This window comes from Aphelocoma coerulescens, chromosome 12 (genome assembly GCF_041296385.1).
Source record: "Aphelocoma coerulescens isolate FSJ_1873_10779 chromosome 12, UR_Acoe_1.0, whole genome shotgun sequence".
Classification (NCBI taxonomy): domain Eukaryota; kingdom Metazoa; phylum Chordata; class Aves; order Passeriformes; family Corvidae; genus Aphelocoma; species Aphelocoma coerulescens.
In genome coordinates, this window is record NC_091026.1 from 4,478,073 (window position 1) to 4,500,355 (window position 22,283).

Sequence of the window (22,283 nt, forward strand, 5' to 3'; positions counted from 1 at the left end):
TTGCAGGGCTAATTTGCATTTGTTATAGGCCCTGTCTCTCTTGAAAGAGAATTTGCATAAAAAATTTTCATGTAATACAAATTATTCAAATTATTTATAATTTCAAATGTAACTCTGATTTGTTTAAGTAAACTCTCCATTCCTGCTCAGTTTTTAACTTGGATCTAGCCGAAAATCAAATCAGTTTGTGTCTTGTGTTTATCTGGTAAACAGATTTGTTTTCCAGTTCTTGAGAATATTTTCCTCTCTAAGTTTGAACAAGAGCTAGACTCTGAAGGATGTTACAGATCAGATTTATCTGAGGAGATGGTCATAAACCCTTTGTGATAGTTTGAAGCCCTTTTTGTATTCCCAAAGTTTCATGTGCCAAAGCTCAAAGTTGCCTTTCTTGTAAATGCCAGGAATTTTAACTCCTTTTCTATAGTTTCTGGCTTTATTCCCCTCACTTGTGTGCTTTGGAGTTTTAATGTTTGTAAATACCATCTGCTCTGAAAGCAGTTCCATTTCTGAAATAGTTTCTGGCTAAGTGGTACCTGTGATTGCAGCTTTCCAGTCCATTCCTCATAGTGGGGTTATTTTATTTGGAACTCATCCTGATTGTAGTGAATTATGTCAGTGAACCTGCAGTAAGCCAAGCACTGGCCAAAACTTATTGTGAGGCTTGGTTCCAGCTGTGAAAAAACTATTAAAGGGCTGCTGGGAAGGGTTATTTATGGAATGCTGTCACATGAAATGGAAAAGTGAAATGGGGAGCGGGGTGATTCTGTAAGCAATCTAGAAAGGGGAACAGGGGGTGGTTTTAGGCACAGGTATATTACAAATTGTGACTAATCTTTCTTTTTCTTTTTAATCTAAAAGATCTATGATATTCAGACTGGCAACAAGCTATTGACTCTGTTTAACCCAGATCTTGCCAACAACTACAAGAAGAACTGTGCCACTTTTAACCCCACTGATGACCTTGTCCTAAATGATGGTGTCCTCTGGGATGTCAGATCAGCACAAGCCATCCACAAGTTTGACAAATTCAACATGACTATCAGTGGTGTTTTCCATCCCAATGGGCTGGAGGTCATAGTCAACACTGAAATTGTATCCTTTGGCCACTGTGGTAACTGATGCTGGGAGCTCAAGAATTGGTATGGATGATCAAGTAGCTGTTTGCAGAGTTGTATGAATGGTCTGCTGTGTCACATGTTACATGTGGTAGCAGGAGTTTCTATCTGTTAATCAAGGAAGAGTAGGGACTGTTAGGTAGCTAATTTAAATCTAGATATTCTGCCTCTGATGTAGCCTAGAGAAAACAATACAGAGAGAGAGCAAGAGAGATTTCCTTTTCTGATACACGCTCCATGGCTGAGCTCTCAGCTCTCTCCCCGTGTCTTAACAAGATCAGCCTTGAAGGTGTACTGCAGTAACCTCTCATGACTGGGAATGCCATTTTGAGTAGGAGCTTTTTCATTTTGAACACATGGAATGGAATTGTAGTGGTAGAATCCAACCCTGCTTCCACCGTATTTGCAAGAGAGTGGCAATGAGGTTTCTTGAATGCAGGCAGTCAGTTCTTTGCCACTTCACTGAAAAGGAAATAGAAACTTTTAATTGTTTGTTGTTCCTTAGACTGTATTTTTTCAGTGGGACCTCCGAACTTTCCATTTGTTACACACAGTACCTGCTCTGGATCAGTGTCGTGTGGTCTTCAACTATACTGGCACAGTGATGTATGGAGGTAGGACTTCTCCCCTTACATCACTCTCGTGGGTCACCTCTTGTGAGATAAGTAGATGCTTGTTCAGTGAAATGGGAAGCTTCAGAGACTGTGTAACTCCAGGCCTTAGTGGCATGTGTGAACTGGATTTTTTCCAGGATGTTCATGCTACGTGTATTGCTGACAAAGACAGTTTTCTGTAACGTCAGCAATATCACAACTAATTTGTGAGATTAAAAAGCAGCCTGTTGTATAATGGCAGATCCAGTGATGCTTGAGAAAATAATTTTGTCCTCTGTATTAAGTTTTGATGATCTGTAGTATCAATAAAGGCATCTCTGGAAGAGTAGATATTAAATGGGTCTTGCCAAGCTATTAAATATAAAGAAAATTCATGTCAGAGTCTAATTTGATCTGAAGCTGATTAATGGTAGTCACTAATGGAAGGCAGACTTGTGGAATAATCTTTTGTTGTTTCAGCTATGTTGCAGGCAGATGATGAGGATGACCTTCTGGAGGAGAGAATGAGAAGTCCCTTTGGCTCTTCTTTCAGGACATTTAATGCAACTGATTATAAACCTATAGGTAAGAGTAAGAGAGCAGCCAATAGCTTTGTCTGGAGGTTTGAAGGTTTATTGAAAGTTTGCTTAGTAACATTCACTTCTCTTTGCATGTGTGAGAAAACAAACTGCTATATCCTGTTGGGATCGAAGCACAGGAGCTGGGTTTAACTCTGACATAATTTCAAGTATCATATCCCATTCAGTGTGTGACTGCCTTACTTGCTACTGTTCTGGCTTTATTTCCTTTCTTCTTCCCAAGTAAGGCATAATCTGAGACAGTAGGTCACTTGGCCAGGATGGCATTGCTCTCATTTCACATGGGGCTCTTTTTTTAGCTCATGGAGCTAAGCTAATTGCTGCTGTGGATGTAAACAAATGTGGCTTTTGCTATTGAAGGGAGACATAGGTCACAGCTCAGTCCCTTTTTGTTGCCACCTATTCTCAAGGATGATCTGTTGTGTACTGTGCTTAGGGAAACCAATAAATGTATTAACAAGGGAGGAGGCACCATGCAGAGCAGGTTAAGACCTTACATGGCTGTTTTTTACAATGGTCTCCAACGTTTCTATTCTTTATTACAGGTTGAATTACCTACAAACATTTATTTCACTTCTGTTTCAGCTGTTTTTTCTTGTCCCAAGATTGTATTATTTGCTTTTAGACACTTCTTTTTCAGTGAGCATTAAGTAACCTGCAGTTAACCACTGAGTTTGTTCTGTGATGTTTTCCAGCTACCATAGATGTAAAGAGGAATATCTTTGACTTGTGCACAGACAGCAAGGACTGCTATCTGGCTGTCATTGAGGTAAAGCAGCTAAAATAAACTCTGGTCTCTGTAGCTGTGGTTTGAATGCACTGCTTTTGTTGTTTCTTTTTTTGGAGGTCCTGCTGTTAAATTCATGTCCTAAGTAGTGGTGGTGTTTTGATGGTGCTAAAGATGCTGTTTGCTTTTTATTCTGCACCCCCTGCAGTCTTGTTTTGCTGCCTCTCATTCCTTAAATTTCCGAACACATTTGCTTCTCTTCTTCAAACTCTCCCCCCTTTAATATGTACAGAGGTTTTCCTTCTCATGAGCATAAGAGAAATGTGTTTTTTTCTTATTTATAGCAATGATTTCCTATTACTGCAAATTAAAATGAGCACTGTACCAAATAACTGGGAAATGCAATCTTTCGGGGGCTTCCTGTAGAACTTTACTGTGAATCACTCATATTGCTCATTTTACACTTGTGTTCCTAGAAAAATCCCAGAAGCTAAGGATTTGAAGCAAAAATTACTGAGCAAAACTTCTAGTTTGTTAGGGATGCAGTTCTTTGCTCAATAATATGTTGTCAGAACCCAATTTCTTGAAGCCTGATTATGCACATGTAGTGACTAATCCTGTCAGCTTTATACTCTGTGAACCACTGATCCCTACAGACCACAAAAGCAAGTCAAGAATTTGTAGCAGGGCTAACTTCATGTTTAAGTACTGAAGTTGCAGATGACAAGGGTTGAGACCAAGAAAATTTTCTTTTATAGGAGTCACTGGAAATGTTACTTCAGGGAACATGGCAGGTCTTGAAACCAAAGAGACTCATTTTTAGTGCTAATTGTACTGCTGCTGGTAAATGAGAAGGAAGGATTTTGCAAATGTTTCTGTGATTGAGATCAGATGTAGCATTGAATATGACAGCTGAGCTCAGTTCCTGGGGCTAACTTCTGTGTGGGCATCTCCCCTGCAGAACCAAGGCAGCATGGATGCCATGAACATGGACACGGTGTGCAGGCTCTATGAAGTGGGCCGGCAGCGGCTGGCAGAAGATGAGGAGGATGAAGAAGAAGATCAGGTGAGAAGCACAGCATTAACCTGGCTGTTCAAGAGTAGCTGTTAGCCCTCTACATGTGTTCCTTTATTACCCAGAAAGTACAGAGGCCTCATTTGGCCTCACCTAATGTGAATAGATCACTTTACTGTCAGTGTAAACTAAGACCGTGTGTGCAGAACCAGTGTGAACAGTAACTTTGTGTGCTGTAAACTAACACAATCATTTATAGTTTATTTATTAATTTCCTTAAGTATTCAGTCTTGATCAGCAGCTTTGCTTTTTGTTCGGCTTTTTCTTTTTTTAAAGAATTTCGACCCCCAGTTTAGACAGTAGTGCTTGAGGCTTTCCTCTTTTCAATTCCAAGTCTCATATTTGGACATGATTTATCACCAACTTCTGGAAGAGCCACAGCTTGTGACTAATTCAGTGAAACTGCACAGTACTTCCACACAGCAAAAGGTTTAAAGAGGGCTGTAGGTTTGCACTGGGATGTGTTGGTTTTCCTTCTCGGATCAGCTGTTTGGCAACTTGACAAACGAGCTTAGAACTGCAGTAAGTGCCCCTCAGGGTGCAGCTGGTAGAGTACACAGTAGCACAGAATGCTTACTACAGTAAAGTGAGAATTAAAATTCCTCAGAATCAGTTTGTAACTTTGTGGGTGTCAGGTGTTTTGGGGGGTTTTTTGGACAGGCAAAGACCTTATGCTTCAATTCCCTAAAGATTTTAAACACATCATTCTTTGCTCTTTGGTGTCTGCATTCTAGTAAATCATACATTTGTATTTCCTGTGAGAAAAGCTGACTTCACCTTTTTCCAAAGAATGCTAGAAGGTAATACTTTGGTGGGTTTTTTTTCCCAGACTGTATGGAGAGAGCTGGATTTGTGCTACCCTTTCTATCTCTGAATCTTCCTGTTGCTAGGTTAAAACTTGTACTTTCTAGTTCAGAAGACTGGAGAGCAGATCTCAGGAAAGAGTAATTTTCTTTGCAGTGAGTTGTTGTTATTACCCTTTCCTTGTAATTCTGAAGGTAAAGCAGTAGTACTCCTTTGGGTGGGAAGTGTGCTGTCCTGGCCACTGAGTGTGCTACAAGGTTGCAGCTGAAGTCTTGGTATTCTTTTGAAGTCATTGGTCACTGTTTTTATCCCTAGGTTGGATGGATTAGAAGAATAGAATTTCTTGGGAAGCAATGAAGAGGGAGGAGAGATTATTGCTCCTTCCTTCCTTTCTACATCCCAACCATCCAGTGCTTGCCTTGGGCAGTATTTACTATTTCTGTCTCCACTTCCACTGGTTTTGTTCACTTTCAGTATATTTTAGTAAACTATTTAATATTTTCTTTATAGAATCTCCAAAAATAGTTTGTAGCAGAAATGAGTTTTGCATTGTACAATGATTAACTAGCAGCTGTCAGGGCACTGCTTTGCAAAATCACTGATAAGTGTTGACTTAAGGGAGATCTGTGTTTGTGCAAGGCAGTCAATGGTTCCAGGCTGTAACGCCAGGTACTCAGTAGAGATAAGGGATCTGCCATCCATCAGATGTGACTGGGGACACTTCCTGTCTTACAAATAGAGGTGGCCCCAGGCAGAATCTAAGTGTGCTAAAAGCTTTTCTGTGAAGCTGATGGAGTGTTCAAACAAAGCTGCTCCTGGATTGATTTGCAAGCTCAGTGACTAGTTGGTATTGCTTAACTTCTGCTTTTTATGGTCTCCATTGCTGGGGTCTGTACCTGTTTCCTAAACAACAACTTTTAGGGATGGTTACAATCAAATTTCTTTAGTAAGAGAGATTTGATTTTAATAGAAGCAACACTTATGAACCCAAATTCAATTCAATGTACATATATATATATAGCCAAACATAAATAATCCCCTTGCTTTCTGTCCCTACAGCTGTTCTATGCTTTTTCTTCAGGTTTGCTTTTGTCTTAGGTTTGCAAAAGACAGCTTTTGTCTCTGTAGAGACATCCAACATTGAACTAGAATGAATAGAGGTTTTCCTGAATAAAGACAGAATCTCTCTGGTACACTTGTCTGTTGAGACCAAGAAGAGGTTCCTTGATGGCAGGATTTTTGTTTGTATGCATATCCTCACACATATGTGTAGGTGTTTAGTATTTGCCTAGTTAGTTTCTGTGATTTAGCTTTTGAAAAATTGGGTATAACATTTCAAACTTATTGGAACTTCTCACAGATACTCTAAAACCCTTTCTAGGTGAAAGAGGGTGTTTTCTGATCTTCATGATTCATATGAATTAACATGAATTTGGCATCTTTTTCATCAAGGTTTTTAAGGCAGAAACTAATCTCCTTGACCCCTGCCTCTCACACCTTGACTTGATGCATATGTGGATTTTTGTCTCTGACCTACAAAGGCCCATGGGCACATTTTTTTGCCTGTACAGAAAGTAATGAGTACTCAAACAGAAGGGTGGCTGATGGGCAAGCCTTGCTCAGAAGTCATATGATGCACAATAAAATTGCTTTTAAAATTGTGTTAAGAGACAAGAACTGTGGAGAAAAATATCTGCCTGACTTTTTTTTTTAACCTTGAATTTTGATGCCTCACGATGTCAGTTCTGACAAATGTCAGCTGAAGGCTCCATGGCAGCTTTTTCAAAAAGCAAAGACTGACAGTCTTTAAAATGAACCTAGTAGGGATGTTTGGCCTATAGATATCTTTCAGTTCCTTCTGTAATTTAAGAAACAAAACAACTATATTATTCCTCCTATCTCAATCCAAACCTTGCAAGATCAACTGATCTGCTACATAAATTGCCCTCAAATTAAATGATGGGACTGACTCAGTGGCTTGAGCATAGGATTTCTGCAGTGAATGTTTGTGGGTTTGTTTGAAATGCTCGAGGACATCACCAGTGAGGCTGGGTTCTTCCCTGCTGCGGTACCAGCCTTTCCAGTGAGATCCCTGGGAGGCTGCCTTTCCCTAGGTATGGCCACTAATCCAGAGTTGTCAAGCCTGACAGAACAAATGCTAATGAATGTTGATGGTCTGTACTTACTGTGTACTGAGGGAAACTGAAGATGTATCATGCTTAGCAAGAGTCTGTTTGCAAGCTCTTTTTGTTGGGTGTTTCACTCCAAAAATAGCAGTGTTCTTGCCTTGAACTTTCATGAGTTTTGTGAATTATTTCACCACTGGGTGCGTATCCAAATGTGTCCATCAATAACCAGCAGTCTTACTCACAAGTATTTGCAAAACACTGTTCAGCATACAGGGAAATATGTAAGGGTTTTCTACTTTTCAGTCTGGCTGCAAGATCTTCCTGTTTTTTCCTCCTGTGTTTGCCACTGTTCTGATACACTCCTTCAGTTAGATTTAGCAAAAAATTAGTTGGGTGTCTGAGCTACTGGTGCAGATCTTGGACCATCTTTTGGTTGTTAGCTTGCTTTATTCTTACTTATTTCTTTTTCTTGGCTGATTAGTATCCCCTGTTTCACTTGTTAATGTACTGTCTTCTGTAGTGAGGCAGATGAGGAATTTCAGAGGAAATGGCACATGGCAGCTGCTACGGGCTAGAAAAGGAGACTTCAGAAATATTATGTGCTCAGAAAAGCTGAAACCAAGGGAACACAGAGTAGACTCAAAACTGTGAAACTGAAGTCTGGATGAGGTGATCTTCTGAGTGGGTTTTAGGATTTTCAGTCTGTGCATTTTTACTTCCCTGTTTTAGCTTTTCTTTCCATATTAGTTGTTTAAGGGCTGTTTTTCTCTCTGTGGTACGTGTGGGTGATGTTGCATCTGTGAGGCTCAAGCAGTGTCCTCAGTTATTGTCATGTTCAGAGATTTATGGCTTCAGCAGCACATTGCTTCACCTAGCTGTCCCTGTCCTATAAAGTGTGTTCTACTTCTTTTGCCAGACCTGAAGAACTGTTAATTATCCTGCAGTGCTTCTGGGCTATCGAAATGGTTGATGGTAGGTGTGTAATTTGTCTTTTTGCATTGGTTTAGAAAATTCTAGGTGATGGGAAATAAACTTTGTTGATAAGGCATTAAAGACTCGAAAGACAACCACTATTCTAACATACGGTTTAGCCAGGGTGGAGAATGTTTTCCTCAGCTTTCTATGTGGTCTTTGTGATCCCAGTTTCTACTTTTATTTTAGGATTCTCCCCCTGTCTGCCTGCAACAGTAATTCAAACAGTAATTCCACTGTACTTTATTGCTGTTGTTTGATATAGTTGGTTTGTTTTTTTCATGCAAATACTTACTTGCTGGGGAAAGACCCTACAAACCTTAATCCATATTGGCACAAATACTTGGGAATCATCAGACCATGGTGGTGCTTTGCCACTATAAGCTGACTAGAATGATTTATGTCATCAGGGACCCTTAAGGAAGGGTTTGTTTTGGGAGCTGTTCCTGTAATATTTGAAGATTCACAATCTTACTCAAGGATAAAATAGTTTACAGAGTAATATCTGTGAATGGGTGTTTTCAGACAAATGTGTCAAATGATAATAATATGTGTTTATTGCACACCTTCATAGGAATCTTTGAGCTTAGTTGCTGCTGGGGAGGCTGAGTAAAGAGTGGTTTCTATCAGAGACCCTTTTATATGACAGACACATCTTTTGAACAGGCATCCTCCAAAACAGATATTTAAAAGAACAGTGCCTGTACTTCTTACCACATTTTTAGATAGTAGCAAATAACTGTGACTGCTTTAGCCTATTCTACTGTTTCAGAATCTATTTTCAGTAGCTCTCAGGCAGTGCAAACAGACGAAATTCTTGGAAAGAGATAAGTATTTGGAGTTTCCAGAAGGGCAGACTTAGTATTATGGAGTAAAACAGCTTCAGCAGAGATAAAAACATATTCTGCCTGTTCAGTGACATAAATCAAAGATGTCCTTCCTCTTGCCTAACACATCTTTCTAGAATTGCCACAGTAGTTGGGATCCAGGAAAATAAAAGCTGCCTGAGCTGTGATGAGAAATTCCAGTCAGAGGCTTGAGAAAATAAAGGAACAAATTCTTGTCCGTGGAGAGGGAGTTCATTTACCTGCCAAACCTTGAAATTCCTTTATGCAGTATTTTTCTTTGTCATGGAATTAAAGGAATGAATTTGTTTTTGTAAGTGAGAGTGTGAGATCAGTAAGAGAAAGGAAGAGAAGCATATTGAGAAATTGTACCTAATTCTGTACTCCTTACTTTACCTCTGAGCCCTGCAGCACAGGGAATATAATAACAGTCACCTTAAAACCCCTTTATCCCAAGCATTAAGGAAGGTACCAGCTGTGAAATGGTGGCTGGCACATGCCTCAGAGGACAGTGACTGGAGCTAGGCTGATTATCATCAGGTGCATACAGTTAGGTTGAAATGGAAACATTTCATAGGCAAAACTAGAATTTGCTCAAAAGAGCCCCACCTGAACCTCCTGATCCATGTGAGGCCCATTCCCTTAAAGCTTTTGTTTGTCTGTATCATGGGTGGTTTGCCATTCATCACAGGTAAGTAGTCATTGTTAGACAAGCTAAACCTACTTACACAGACTAAGAGATTAACTGCTTTTTATTTCTTCACTCCATGTTTTGCCTCTGTGACATTCTGTACGCTGTGTGCTGTTTCCTGTTTTAAATCTGCACATACCTACACCTGCATAGAAGCCTATGGTAAGATTCCTTGCTTGTTACATATAGCAACTTCTGCAGCTTCCCAGGCTTCTACATTTTTAGCTCTGTGACTAATGGCTATGAAGAAGTAGAAATTCTAACCCTGAAGGTAGCCAAGAAGATAAAAGTAGGTGCAGCCCTGTAGTGTGAAGGAGATGAATACTTAGAATTAATTTAATGGTACATAACAGGAAGTGGGTTTGCCAGCTGAGGGGAAGGATGGACACTAGGTAATCTAGGATGTGAAATTCCTTACATGCTTGACCAGGGAGTCTGTTGGCTGTATTTAAGCTTTTTCCACTACCTGTTGTCCAGGAGTGTCAAGAAGTGGTTGGGGAGGGTGGGGAGAAATTGGATAGAAACTCTTAAGTGACTGAAAAACAGACATTGTCACTCTTGGGAATTGCATAGCAAAGGCCCAGAAAGTACCAACATGGTACACAGCAAGGAGTACAATTGTCAGAAGATGTGACAAGGGGACTGTCTGTGGAGAAAGAGAAATTACTGGAACAAGGAGAGACTTACTCCTCTGGGTAAAACGTTCTTCAGTACACTTGTATTTGAACAATGATCATATGCCCTTTTTTATGAAAGCAAAGCCCCTTCCCAAGATGGAAATAGGGAGTAATTAAAATAATACTGATAATCTGGAAGAGACCAGACAAATTTGCTGTAAGAGAAACTTGGGAAAGGAGGGTGAAGCAAACCAGTAGGCTGTTTCTTGCAAAAGCAAATAAATGAACCAAAATAATGAGACTATGGGAAACATAAATTTCTTTTAAAATAAAACAAATCTAGATGAAATAAATAACTGCTAGAAGCAGATGTTACCAGCAGATAATTTGACTTAGGTAAAAGTAGCCAGAAGTGAATTAAATAGGAGCTGAAACATTTGAAATAGTGGGAAAAGCTTTTCTAACATGGGATTAATTGTTCTGCAGATAGAGAAAAGATAGATGAAAATGAGAATAGTTAGAGTAATACCATCTAGCATGATTCAGACTGAGAGGTGCAACAGAGATTGTGTTTTCAGAGGGAGGAAGTGTTGCTGGAAAGCAGCTGGAGGTGAGAGGTGCTGCCTTGGAGGTGCTGATGGGAGGTGAGCAGGGCCTGGGAAAGGAGTTCATGGAGCAGTCCCAAGAAGCTGGGCAGAACTGTTGATGTGCTGCCTGGTTTTGCACTGTGAATCAGGTCCTAGTAGAGGAAGGAAAAGTCAGTGAGGTGTGAGACAAACAGATAAAGTTTTTTGTAATGGCTGCAACCATGTCAAGCAAAAAAGCAGTGACCTGTAGATGTCAAAACTGAATCAGAATTTCCAACCCAAATATCAACAATTGAAAAAGACCTGTGGGGTCTTCCTTTGGCAACTAAATGCCAGCCTAGTGTAGATTTCAGAGATTGTGTAATCTGCAGTGGAGAAGTCTCAAATTCTGGTCACGTGGTCATAAAAAATTTTGGAATCAAGAAATGTAAGAAAGCTCTATAAAAATGTCTTGAGAGTACTTAAAAGCAGGCTGGTCTATTTTTATATACTGCAGATCTGCAGTGCTGTAAGTCATACTTCCTGGAAGCACTTTGTACATACACTAATTTAATGTTAGAACACATTACAGAGATATGTTAAAATCAAAAAGTTAAAGTTCTGCTTAGCTAACATGTATTTTGCATGAGTTTGAATAAGTGAAATACTGGGGTTTTCCTGAGCCTTTGAATGATTTTTGAGCGATGAACACCAGTGAATATGTTAAATATCAATAAGCTGTGCTACCTACAAAAGACAAATTTGTGAATTTTGTATGTGCAAGATGATTGGTAAAGGGGAATGGTAAGAAATTCTATGATGATGATGAAAGCTTATGTAGTGCGTGCCAACAGGCATCAAAGAACAATATGGCAGAAAACACATAATGCTTGAACAAGTGCAAAGGGTATTTCTTAAGCTCTGAAAGGGCTGTAAAAACTGGCAAATGAAGAATTAGGTCAAACAGGTTTTTTTGTTCCAGTGCAGCAACCCCAGTATCTGCCATTCCTTTAGGGGATGTTGTTTAGTTTTTTCCTTTGGGGGTAATAAATGATAAATTAATTGAACCAAATCTACTCTGCTTTCTGGAAGCAAACTGGTAGTGGAGTTAAGTTACCAGTAATTTGCTTTGAGATGATCTCAAGATAATCTTTTGCTGTGTAATCAACTTTTCTGATTCTGTAAGTTTATGTTCAGGTTTTCTTGTACTATTACATCTCTGTAAATCTTCCTGTATGCAGGTGTGTTAGAAAGCTGATGGGAACCACTTTTGCCCTCTTAAACATCCTTAAAGCATTTCCAGGGTCATGGACTGTGTTGATGCTGTTTGTGTTATTGTGTAAGTGAATTAGTGAATTTGGGTGAGTTAGTGAGTGTTCAGAAATAATGCACATTTAAATAAAATGTCCCATTTTGGAGTCTGATGCTAGAAGAACAGATAGTTCCTCTAAAATATGTAACTGATGATTCCATATGTTACTAACTTACATGCTTAAGACTTTTTGAGTTAAACTGATACAACCCTTTGTATAGATGGTCTTTTTCAGCCTAAACTAGCCTTTATTAGTTGAATCAAATTAGCTAGAGTCAAACAATTTGCAAGTTATACTGGGGCCTGTCCTTGTGTGGACATCCTATCCTGTAGATAGCTATTCCACATGAAAGTTGGAGCCTCCCTCTTTGCTGTCCCCTTATAATTTTAACTGGGTTTTGTTTGTTTGCTTGAAATTGTCACCTTTGTTCATTGCCTTATTTTTGCAGCCTTTTTGCTTTAACTAGAGTGAAATACTCTGTCAGTATTTTTGCAGAGAGTGAGACCAGGAAACCATTTTGTGTATGAAACAGAGTGGGTGTTTCCTAGATGAAAATTCCTTTACTGTACTCATGACCCTGTGTTTTTGATGAGCAGAAAGACTTGGCCATCCAGACATGTCGATACCTCAATGTCAGCTGTTATGTAGTGACATTGTGTGTGCTGGGGATGAAGAGGGGTGACACTGGTGCAGTATTGGGAGCATAACACAGAAACCCCTTAGTATTCATACTCATTAATTAATAAAATTAATATGTATCTCTGTAATATCTAATTACAAATTTGAGTCTCACTAAGGGTCAGTGAGTACTCAAAACTGTTCTGCTCTTGGCATCTATCAAGGTAGAACTCCCTTAAATTAATTGAAAGTTTAGGTATCTACAGCTAATTAATATACCTGAATCACAGTGTAACTAAAGTGGAGAGCAGTGTGACATCCTTAATTCAAGAGCTGGACTCCACCATGGCCCTCTGAGAACTACCTGCTCTATTTAAAAAGGAGCAGGCAGTAGATTTCCCACCCCCTGCCCCTCCTTCACAGCCTCGGGTTGAGGTGGTTTGTAATTTTCCATGAATTCCATGGGAATATGGGGGTTCAGTGTGGCTGCATTGCAATCATCGTGCACCTTGCTGTAGCACAGGGCACACACAAATACCAGACCAGGAGTCAGAGTGATGATAGTGAGGTAGAACCTTTTACAGAGAGAAGGTTTTGAGATGGTCAGTTTGGGATTCTGTAGTCCTACCCTCGTGCCTTCTGCAGAGGGAACTGGTAGCTGTGAAGTGACTTCTCTTGGAGAGGGAAGAGAATATTCTCTAAGGAAGCAGAGGAGGAATATGAATACTCTATGAACAGTTCAAGTTCTGATCCAAGCTTCTACAGAGGACATTCCAGTTAGAAGAATATCTTTAGGCATCTAAAGGAGTTAATATCAAGGAGTTGTTTCAGCTGTAACTAAGTCCTATGGTGTGTGCTGGTCCATGGGTTCTATGGATGAGTTTACTCCAATGAGGAAGATGAGTACAGGTGCCTTCTTATTTTGCATGGATATGCATGCTGGTTCTTTTTTCCAGCAGCACCTGTGTCACTGCCCAAAGTTGAGCCACTGATGAGTAGGCAGGGGCTTGGTTTCCCAGGTTTTTCCTACACAAACCTAGATATGGATTGGAATAGCTGTCTTGTCTTCCCTTGTAACATGGCACAAGGATTTTTTCCTCTGCTCTTACTCAGTGTGCTTGTTTGAGTCCTTGGGGAAGGTGCCATTTTCTACCTACATAGGGATCCCTTACATGAGACAGGTTTGGTCTCTCGTGAGGATTTATCCTGGGTCCTCATGAACAGCCTGGATATCACTTACATGTGGTGGTGTTAGACTGCAGCTGGCACTCCCTCACCCCTTCCTTAGCTGTGTGTCCCAGGGGTTGGGTTTGGGAGCAGAAGCTCCGGGTGCTTTGTTTGGAGAGCTGTCCCCAGGCTCTGTGTGAAGCCGTCTGCTCCAGCCGGGAATGCTGCGCTGGGCCTGCAGAGCTTGTGCTTGGCTTGGCTCACAAGCTGAGGCAGAATTTATTTGCCTGTAGCTTAGCAGAAGCTTCACAGTGGCCAAGTCGTGTTTGGGTTCTTTAAAACATGACATGGTACAGGTTTCCTCCTCACTGAGGCAGATGCTCCTCTTGAATCCTGTCACGTGTCACCCCTCCAGCTCTGTAAGGGTGTCACTGCACGTGTCACACTCACATGCACGCGTGACTTCTTGTAGCATGAGTTACACACTTATTTTCTGTTTTACCAAGGACAGGTATAATTTTGATCTCATCTTACTGTTCTTAGGTGGTTTTTAAATGAATGTGGCCTGACTATAATCACCAACTTCAGATTAAGTAATTTAAACTGTGAAAGTGGAAGCATTTCAGTTCTTGCTTGTATTTTCACAAATTATTTTTTCTTCACTGGTTGGTATAACTCTTCAAAGCTAATTTGCAGCTAAGTATACAACTTTTCTGTGTAATTTGGCTCTTACCCTTGTCAGCCAGAAGGGATTTTTAGCTCTATGCAACTACATTTCATTTCATCCTGTATTTGAAGGGTGATACTGGTATAAATGCCTTGCCTTAAGCTTGAATTAGAATGTTGATGAAACAGTAAATCAATTTCCAATAAATACATTACATATGAAACATTATCAAATTTAGTAGTTTTGACATTTTGAGTCCTTGTGGACTAGATATTTAGGAAAAGAATACTTTCAGAAATTCCACAGATGTAGAAACAAAGAAGAGACCTAACTAATTTCAGCATCCTTCAGTTTTTACTGACATGGACTCTAAATGAATCTTGCAGACAACATACTTTTTTCCCAATGTCTACAGGTGTGTCTCTATCTCCAGACACTGAGAAACTTTGCTTAATTTTTCTAAGATTTTTGAATAAATTGATATCTCTTTTCTGCTTCGAAATTGTTTAGACAATGAAAAATGAAAATAAACTCTCCTGCCTTTTTGGTTTTTAATCAGCTTTTCAATTCTGAATAGAGTAATAAAATTTAAGACATTGGTCTCTCTGCAGATACTGCATTTAACAAAAATAAATACAAATTATTAAGGTAAAGCTTTTATACTCAATTGAGTATATTTTATAGAAAATTATACCCAGTATGGCACTGCAGTTTAAAACTGAACTGCAAGTAAGATACTTCCTCTCCCAGTATGTATACAATTATGTCTGTTTATCTGAGGACTCACTGACTCAAAGTAAAGTTGCAATTGCTTGAAATAAGCACAGGCTTTAATACAGGTTGGTTTTAATTTTGTATTTCATATAAGCTCTTTCATAAACTATGTAGCAAACCATTGCTTTCATACTGTAATCTGCATTTAATAACGTGGCACTTCTGGTCAGCAGTGAAGACTTGGCTGCCTTTTGCAAGTGAAGAAACAATACAATTTACTCAGGCTTTTTGTCTTTATTTCTCTTGCCTGTGACAGATGTTGGATTTGTGTGGGTGTGGTGGTTTTTTATAGCACTGACTGAAGAAAAAGTAGGTTGGGGAGATGACAGTAAAGGACTTTCCTCTGTCCCTTTAGATCTGAAAAGGCAGCAGTCTAAACAGCTCAGTGGGAGTGTGGTAAGCTTGAGGACCAAAGGAACCCTTGAAGTGGGTTGTTAGATATCTATCTTAATTGCTTCCTAATTTTGCAGAATGTGTCTCCTCCCAAAACAAAGGGGCAATTAGGGCTGAAAGAGTTGAGAGCATTCTGTTAGAGAAGCAGGCAGTGACTGAGATGTGCAGGTGGATTGAAACTTTTCTTTCAGTCCTGGAACACCCTGGAGCTTGGCTTGTGATGGCAGTTTGTCTGGAAGAAGGGTAGAACTGTTACAGCTCCTTCCCACTCAGTCTTATCCACTACACACAGATTGCTGGATTTTGTCTGTACAATGAGGAATTCAGTTGCTTTACTGAATGCAAATTCTTATGGTTTAATAGAGGAAGATCTTGATCCACAGGTAAATACCAAAGGTGAGACTTCTGAGCTGCCTTGAACAGTTCTTTCATCTGAAGCTGAGTGATTCAGGGATTGGCCTTGGCTAAAAGTATCCTTCCCTACATTTTACACCTCATCCAAATGGGAATGACAGAGACTGAAGGTGCATGTGGCTTGATGTCAAGTGGAGGTTTTGGTCCTGCTGAAACTAAAGCAGTTTGCACAAGACTAGCAACAAAGCCATGGATTAACAGGTCTTACTGCATGTCCTTCTCAAGGGTGCATTGTGGTCACACGTCTTGGTGGCCAGTCCCGGAGAGGAGCTTGAGCCAATGGTCCCTGTTTTCAGCAGCATTTTGCAGTTAAAACTTTGCAGACCTGCAGGTGATCTGGCATGTGTGATGCTCTGAAGCTGTGGAGAGAGTGCTTAGATGGGTGATGGGAGAGTGTTTATGTTTGGTGGCTGGATATGGGGAGAAGTGAAAACTATAGGTTTTCTTTAATTACTCTTGTTCCGTTTTACATGTATCTTAATGTCTGCAATGGACTGTTTTTGCTGTCTTTATAGGAGGAAGAGGAGCAAGAGGAAGAAGATGATGATGAAGATGATGATGACACAGATGACCTTGATGAACTAGACACGGACCAGCTGCTGGAGGCTGAGCTGGAGGAGGATGAGAACAACGAGAATGCTGGTGAGGATGGAGAAAATGACTTTTCTCCCTCCGATGATGAGGAGATTGCCAACCTCCTGGAAGAGGGAGATGAGGGTGAAGATGAAGATTCTGATGCTGATGAGGAAGTTGAGCTGATTCTTGGAGATAGTAAGTATGTGCCTTATCCGCTGCTTAAGGTCCTGACAAAGAGGCAGCATCTAAATTTCCCCTGAAATGACTTAACTGACTTGTCCCTTGTTGGTGTGAGTCACAGACCATCATCGTGCTTGTTCACCTGTGGCCTCTCTCAGTAATCTGCTGGTAAAAGCAGCTCTTATGTGAGAGACCAAGTGTGCATTCTGGAAAAGGAGATATCTCCTTTCTTCAAGTGCTCCCAGGTGTGTGTGTGTGTGTGAGAACTCTGTGTGAAGAAGCTTTGTCTGATGGCTTGCCTGTCCTGCCTTTCAAGGGGACACAGGTTTAACTGTTACCTCACCTGTCCTCTCTGCCTCATGTGAGCCTGTAAGGACAGAGAAGCATTTTTGATCCTCGGTGCTGTTCTTTCTCTTTTGCAATTGCTTAAAGTGCAAAGCTAACATGGCATTTCTGACTTCACTTCCTTTATTAGAGGATTCTAAAGCTAACATAACTTTTGGAATATAATTTAAATTGTTCTCTTTTGCTGGCATTCTGCAAATACAGTGATTTGAAAATATGAAGTGTGTGTGTATGAGTGTATAAGAAGGAAAGGTCTGAACTTTTTATGTAGCAATAAAATTTGGAAAAATGCTTCACAAGAAAGAAGGTGAGCAGGATAGCATCAGACTTGGGATTTGTGACACCAGATTCTGTTCCCTGTTTTGCAGCACAATTTTTGAGTATGTGTAGCCAAACCACTTAGTTATTTTTAATTTTCAAGCTGTAAAAATGGACATAATATAGTTACCTTAAGTTAAGAGGTTGGTAAGGATGAGTAATTACGGTGTGCAAGGTGTTTGAAGTCCTGCAGTGATGGGAGATTGGTTCCCATCTCAGCTCTCACATCAGGCTTCCCTGCCAGTGTGCTGGAGGATGAAGCATGGCAGGCCCCTCGTGGGCAGTGATGTGACTGGCAGACTCATCCATGTCTTCCGTGGAAATGTAGCTCAGTCATTTTTAAGGACTCTGGGTTCTGATTCCTCTTCTGTAATCCAAAATGGCAACTTCCAGGCAGGTCTGTGCAAACTAACTATGCCAAGCAGCTTACTGCAGTCAGGTTTACTTGCAGACATAGAGCTCAGAACTGGAAGGTTATGTGGTGAACTGGGCAATAGTGAGGAGATCCTTTCTCAGAGCTTTTCTCTGGGGTTAAAAAAAAACACCCAACAAAACCCCCCCAAAACTCCAACTTTCCCAGCTTCTCTTCTCCAGAGTTTCTGGATTGGTATCTTGCTTGTGCTTCTTTCCCTCTTACTGTGTAAGTGTAGCTGCTGCAGCAGTGGCTGGTGTTCCAGCAACCCAATGTGGCTGTGGCTGTTCTGGGAGCACTGATGACCCCTCAGCTTAGGCTCAGTCCCATGGATGGTGAGATGGAGCATCCCTTGCTGATCACAGTGGAAAGGCAGCTGGCTGATCTTCAGGGAGGAGGGTTGGGGGAAAGGGTTTGTGCCTTCTCTGCTTGCCTGTGGTTTTTTTTCCCCCTAAGGGTAGCATCTGAGAAGGAGTAAACCTTCCGGAAGGTCTTTCTTACCTTAACAGGCATTTTAGAGATCCCCATTACTGAGATGGCTAAGTGGAAGTCTTGGTGTCTTTTTTTTTTTTTTTCTTTTTAACTATTTTTAACACCCAGTTATCTGCTGCATCCAATGAATTCGCATAAGAAAAAGAACCAACACCACCTCTAAGGTAAGGCAGGAGCCCTCTTGCTGCCAGAGCTGCTACCACTTCCTTCTTGCACAACTGAGGGAGGAGAGATCTTATGTTTTAAGATAAAAAGCAAGTGTGTGTATGCGTGTGTGACTGCTTCTGGTAAATCCCCTCATGTCTTTATTCTGCACCACAATGAAGAAAACCAGGAAAAGCACAAATTACAGGTCACCTTTAGTAAGTGACCTGTAGTTAAATTCAGTACAGAAACCTTTGAGTTACTAGAGGAAGGTTCTGGGTTGAATGCGTGGATTGCTTCCACCTTAGTGGGGTCCAACTCACTGCATGAGGAATTACCCTGTGCACATCATGCAGGGGCCAGGCTGGTGGCACTGTCCAGCTGTGAGGAACGACTGCCACATCTGTCCAGCCCCTGGCATGAAGAGCTGTTGCCCTTTGTTGTGCACAGGAAGTTGTGCAGGCAGCTCTCTGCTGGTGTCCTCCCCACCTTGTCAGGGGAAAAACCTGCCAGCTCATAGGAGCTGCACTTGCTAAAGCTGCTCTCCTTGAGCCTCTGTTTTAAGCAGGGAAGGAAAGCTCTGGTGCAGATTTCCTGGCTGCTTTTGAGTGGTTTGGAGCACTGATGGTGCTGGCAGGGGTGACCATCTCCTGTGCCTGGTCAAGTGCCTCTGCCACAAACCAAACATAACCCATGTGTCTCCTCTGCAGCCGATAGCTCCGATAACTCCGACCTGGAGGACGACATCATCCTGTCCCTGAATGAGTGAGGAGCGGCTGCGGGCGGGGTGTGGGCAGGAGACAACGCTCCCTTCCCAGCAGAAGACCAGAGACCAAATTGGAACCCGACTCTGAGCACCCCAGCCCTACTTATCCTGGGAGAGCCTGAGGATCTCCTGCCGATCCGCTGTGTTGGTTTGAGTCACTTTGAGGCTTGGGGCTAAGTCTCAATAAAGAGACCTGGGGTTAGGCCTCATTTCTCTCTGCCTTTTTTTTTTTTATTTTTTATTTTAGGCTGAGATGACTCTTCAAGGAAACTTCTGAAGATATTTCACAATATATTTTCTTTGTATAAAGTTCTTTCCTAAAGAACAGAAATAGTTTTATAAAAAAAAAAAAAAAAGAAAAAAAAAGGCAAGTGTTCTAGTAAAGAGGGGAGACCTTTGTATTCCTGTAGTACCTTGTTACCATGGGGTAGGTTTGGGGAGAAAAATTGTTTAAAATTAAAAGAAATTAAAATTTATGCAACTACTAAGTGAAATAAGAGGATCATGGTTTCTAATATTGTTGAGGAGTGAGAATATTTTTATTTTAAATATGATTTTATTTTTAAAAAAGAAGAACTACAGGTGTTATACCTGCTAATGCACCAGTGTGTTCCAGATGCTTTTGTCCTCCAGGGAAGAGCCCCTGGGGTGTTTGCTAATGTAGATTTGCGCTGTGATACCAGCTGTAGTGGGAGGCTGAAATCCTGGGTGGGCCTAGTCAGAGCCTGGTATTCCTGAAGACATGGGAATCTGGGATCGAAGTTTGAGCCCTTTTTCTCCCTCCTGCCCTTTGTGGTTCAAGTTTTTTAATCTTTCTTTCTCTTTTTTTTTTTTCTTTTCCCTCTTGCCCTCTGTGTGGAAACTGCAAATTGAAGGCCTTTTTCTTTAATGTAAAGTGTATTTATTAAAAAATTAAATACAAGTCCTGTCTGTGTGTATGGCTGTGAATTGTAGCCATGCAAAAGCAGTGCTCCATGTGCCTGCAGGGCTTGGCTGAGAGCAGCCAGGTGTAGCTGGAACCTGGCTGCAGTAAGGAAGGGCAAAGGAAACGGGGTTTGGGAGCTCAGCCTGGCCATGGCACAGTGGCTGTGAGTTCCAGTCTGATCCCTTGGGTTGCCTGACAGCCTGGAATTCTCAGTGGCATCCTCACCACTGAGTGGGAGCTGGATGATGCCACAGGGCTGTGGTTGTGTGGGGAGGTGCTCTGGAGTGTCCACTGCAGTTCAGGCAGGGAATTCCCCATCTCCCAGGGTGTGCCAGGAGCTGGGAGCAGCACTGGCTTCCTCCTGTGGTTTGGCATTGCCCAGGCTGCCCTGTGGCTGTTGGGGCAGAGGGCAAATCCTGCTGAGGCATGACAGGAGGCCCTGCCCTCAGAACAGGAGGAAGAGATGGCAGTGGAGTGTTTTACTTCACGGTGCAGCACCCAGCTGTGCAGCTTGGGCCTGTGCTCAGAGCTGGCACGTGAGGGTGCTCTCTGCTTGCCTGGACAAGGCCACGACTGTGCTGTTTATTGCCAGGTGTTCAGATAACATCCACTCACCCTTTAAACCTTTCTCTGTTTTGGCCCTTTTCAGAATAGGGTGTGAGGCAGAACAGGGAACTGGAGACTTCTCACTCCTTGACACTCCAACCAGTTTTCCACCAAGAACTGCTCGTTTCCACTAAGGCTCAACGTCTTACTGCTTGAAGAGGAAGGATTTCCTTTTTAACTGAAAGAAGGGATAGCTTTATTTCCCCTCCAGCACTGCATGTACTTAATGCACTTACCCAGGGCTCCTTGTTAATAATTAAAAAGAAAGGTTCTGCTGCAACTTAAAATGGATAATTGTACCCTACAGAGTCGATAAAGATGAGCAAGTTGTGATTATTACAGCATTTAAGACCAGCAATTGGAGAAGCATTCTGATTAAATGAGGGGATTGAAAATTGGATATGCCACCCAACAGCTGCGGAAGTAGCCCCTGCCTTACCAGAAACCATCCTACCCAGCTTCACCATAGAAAAATGTGCAGCTCAGGAGGAGGGAAAAAAAAAGCATGTACTCAGCTACTGCTTCCAGGGAGATGCAGTGCCAGCTGTCCATATATTGTTCTGGCATTATATCCCAGCTGTAACTGGCTGCATCTGCTGCTGATTTGGGCCTGGCTGTTTTGGAGAAATTTACCAGCTAGTTTTGTGAGACAGAACCAAAACACCTGGGATGGAGTTCCTGTGTATGCATTTGACGAACCTGAGGTGCTGTAAGTATATGAGCCATCCCTCCACTCCCACACCTGCCCTAACCTCTGAACAGAGCCAAAGGGAGTGGGTTTGGGCCTTACCCTGTGGGGAAGGAGGCAGGGCCTGCAGGTCACCCTCCCCCCCCCCCCCCAAAACTGCTGAAGCAGCCCCCCAGCCCCTATCCCGAGCAGACCTGGCCTCTCTGAAGTTAAATACACACCTGGGGAAGCTGCCTGCAGCCCATGCTATTGCCTTAGTTCTGGGGGTCTCACTGAAGAGTGCTGGGGAACAGGTGACTGCACCAACCTGGGTGGAAAGTGGGGTTCAGAACTGGGGACTAGCAGGGATCATTTTGTTTTTGTCAGGCCATAATTCTGCAGCTGCTTGGGACGGGGAGAATTCTCAGCATTTGGAAAATCACCTGCCACCCTGGCATCATGATTTAATCTATTTAAAAGCATGTTGCTTGGAAAGAATCCTATAATCTTCTGGAATATTCACAGCACGTGGCTGATGTGGTGCCATACAGTATTTCTTCTATGCAGCAGTTACAGACCCTGGCTTAGGGGGTGGAAGGAGATTTAAATGTCCTGCCAGCTGGCTAAGACATACTCCTCCCTCTGCACCAGAGGGGAGCAGGGAGGAGGTTGTTTCCTCCCACAATGTGAGCAGATGAGCCCAGCACAGCCTGTGTCCTCTTGTCAGCGTGGTCCTCACTGCTCTGGGACCTGAGTAACTGCTTGGCCCATTT

At 41.8% G+C, this 22,283-nt stretch overlaps 1 protein-coding gene across 6 annotated transcripts in view; it reads left to right on the plus strand.

Annotated features, from left to right (window-relative positions):
• Window positions 1-20,234, plus strand: part of DCAF1 (DDB1 and CUL4 associated factor 1) — a 48,769-nt gene extending 28,535 nt beyond the window's left edge. For 4 of the 6 annotated variants that reach the window (XM_069027388.1, XM_069027387.1, XM_069027386.1 and 1 more), the window contains exons 18-24: window positions 859-1,092; window positions 1,636-1,729; window positions 2,189-2,293; window positions 3,003-3,076; window positions 3,996-4,100; window positions 16,595-16,850; window positions 19,257-20,234. In XM_069027388.1, the coding sequence (XP_068883489.1) occupies window positions 859-1,092; window positions 1,636-1,729; window positions 2,189-2,293; window positions 3,003-3,076; window positions 3,996-4,100; window positions 16,595-16,850; window positions 19,257-19,315 (927 nt within the window). In that variant the 3' untranslated portion in view covers window positions 19,316-20,234. Of the gene's footprint in view, window positions 1-858; window positions 1,093-1,635; window positions 1,730-2,188; window positions 2,294-3,002; window positions 3,077-3,995; window positions 4,101-7,958; window positions 8,017-16,594; window positions 16,851-18,510; window positions 18,567-19,256 lie in introns of those variants that run through there. The other 2 variants (XM_069027390.1, XM_069027391.1) reach the window with 2 other exon arrangements.
• Window positions 20,235-22,283: the final 2,049 nt, after the last annotated feature.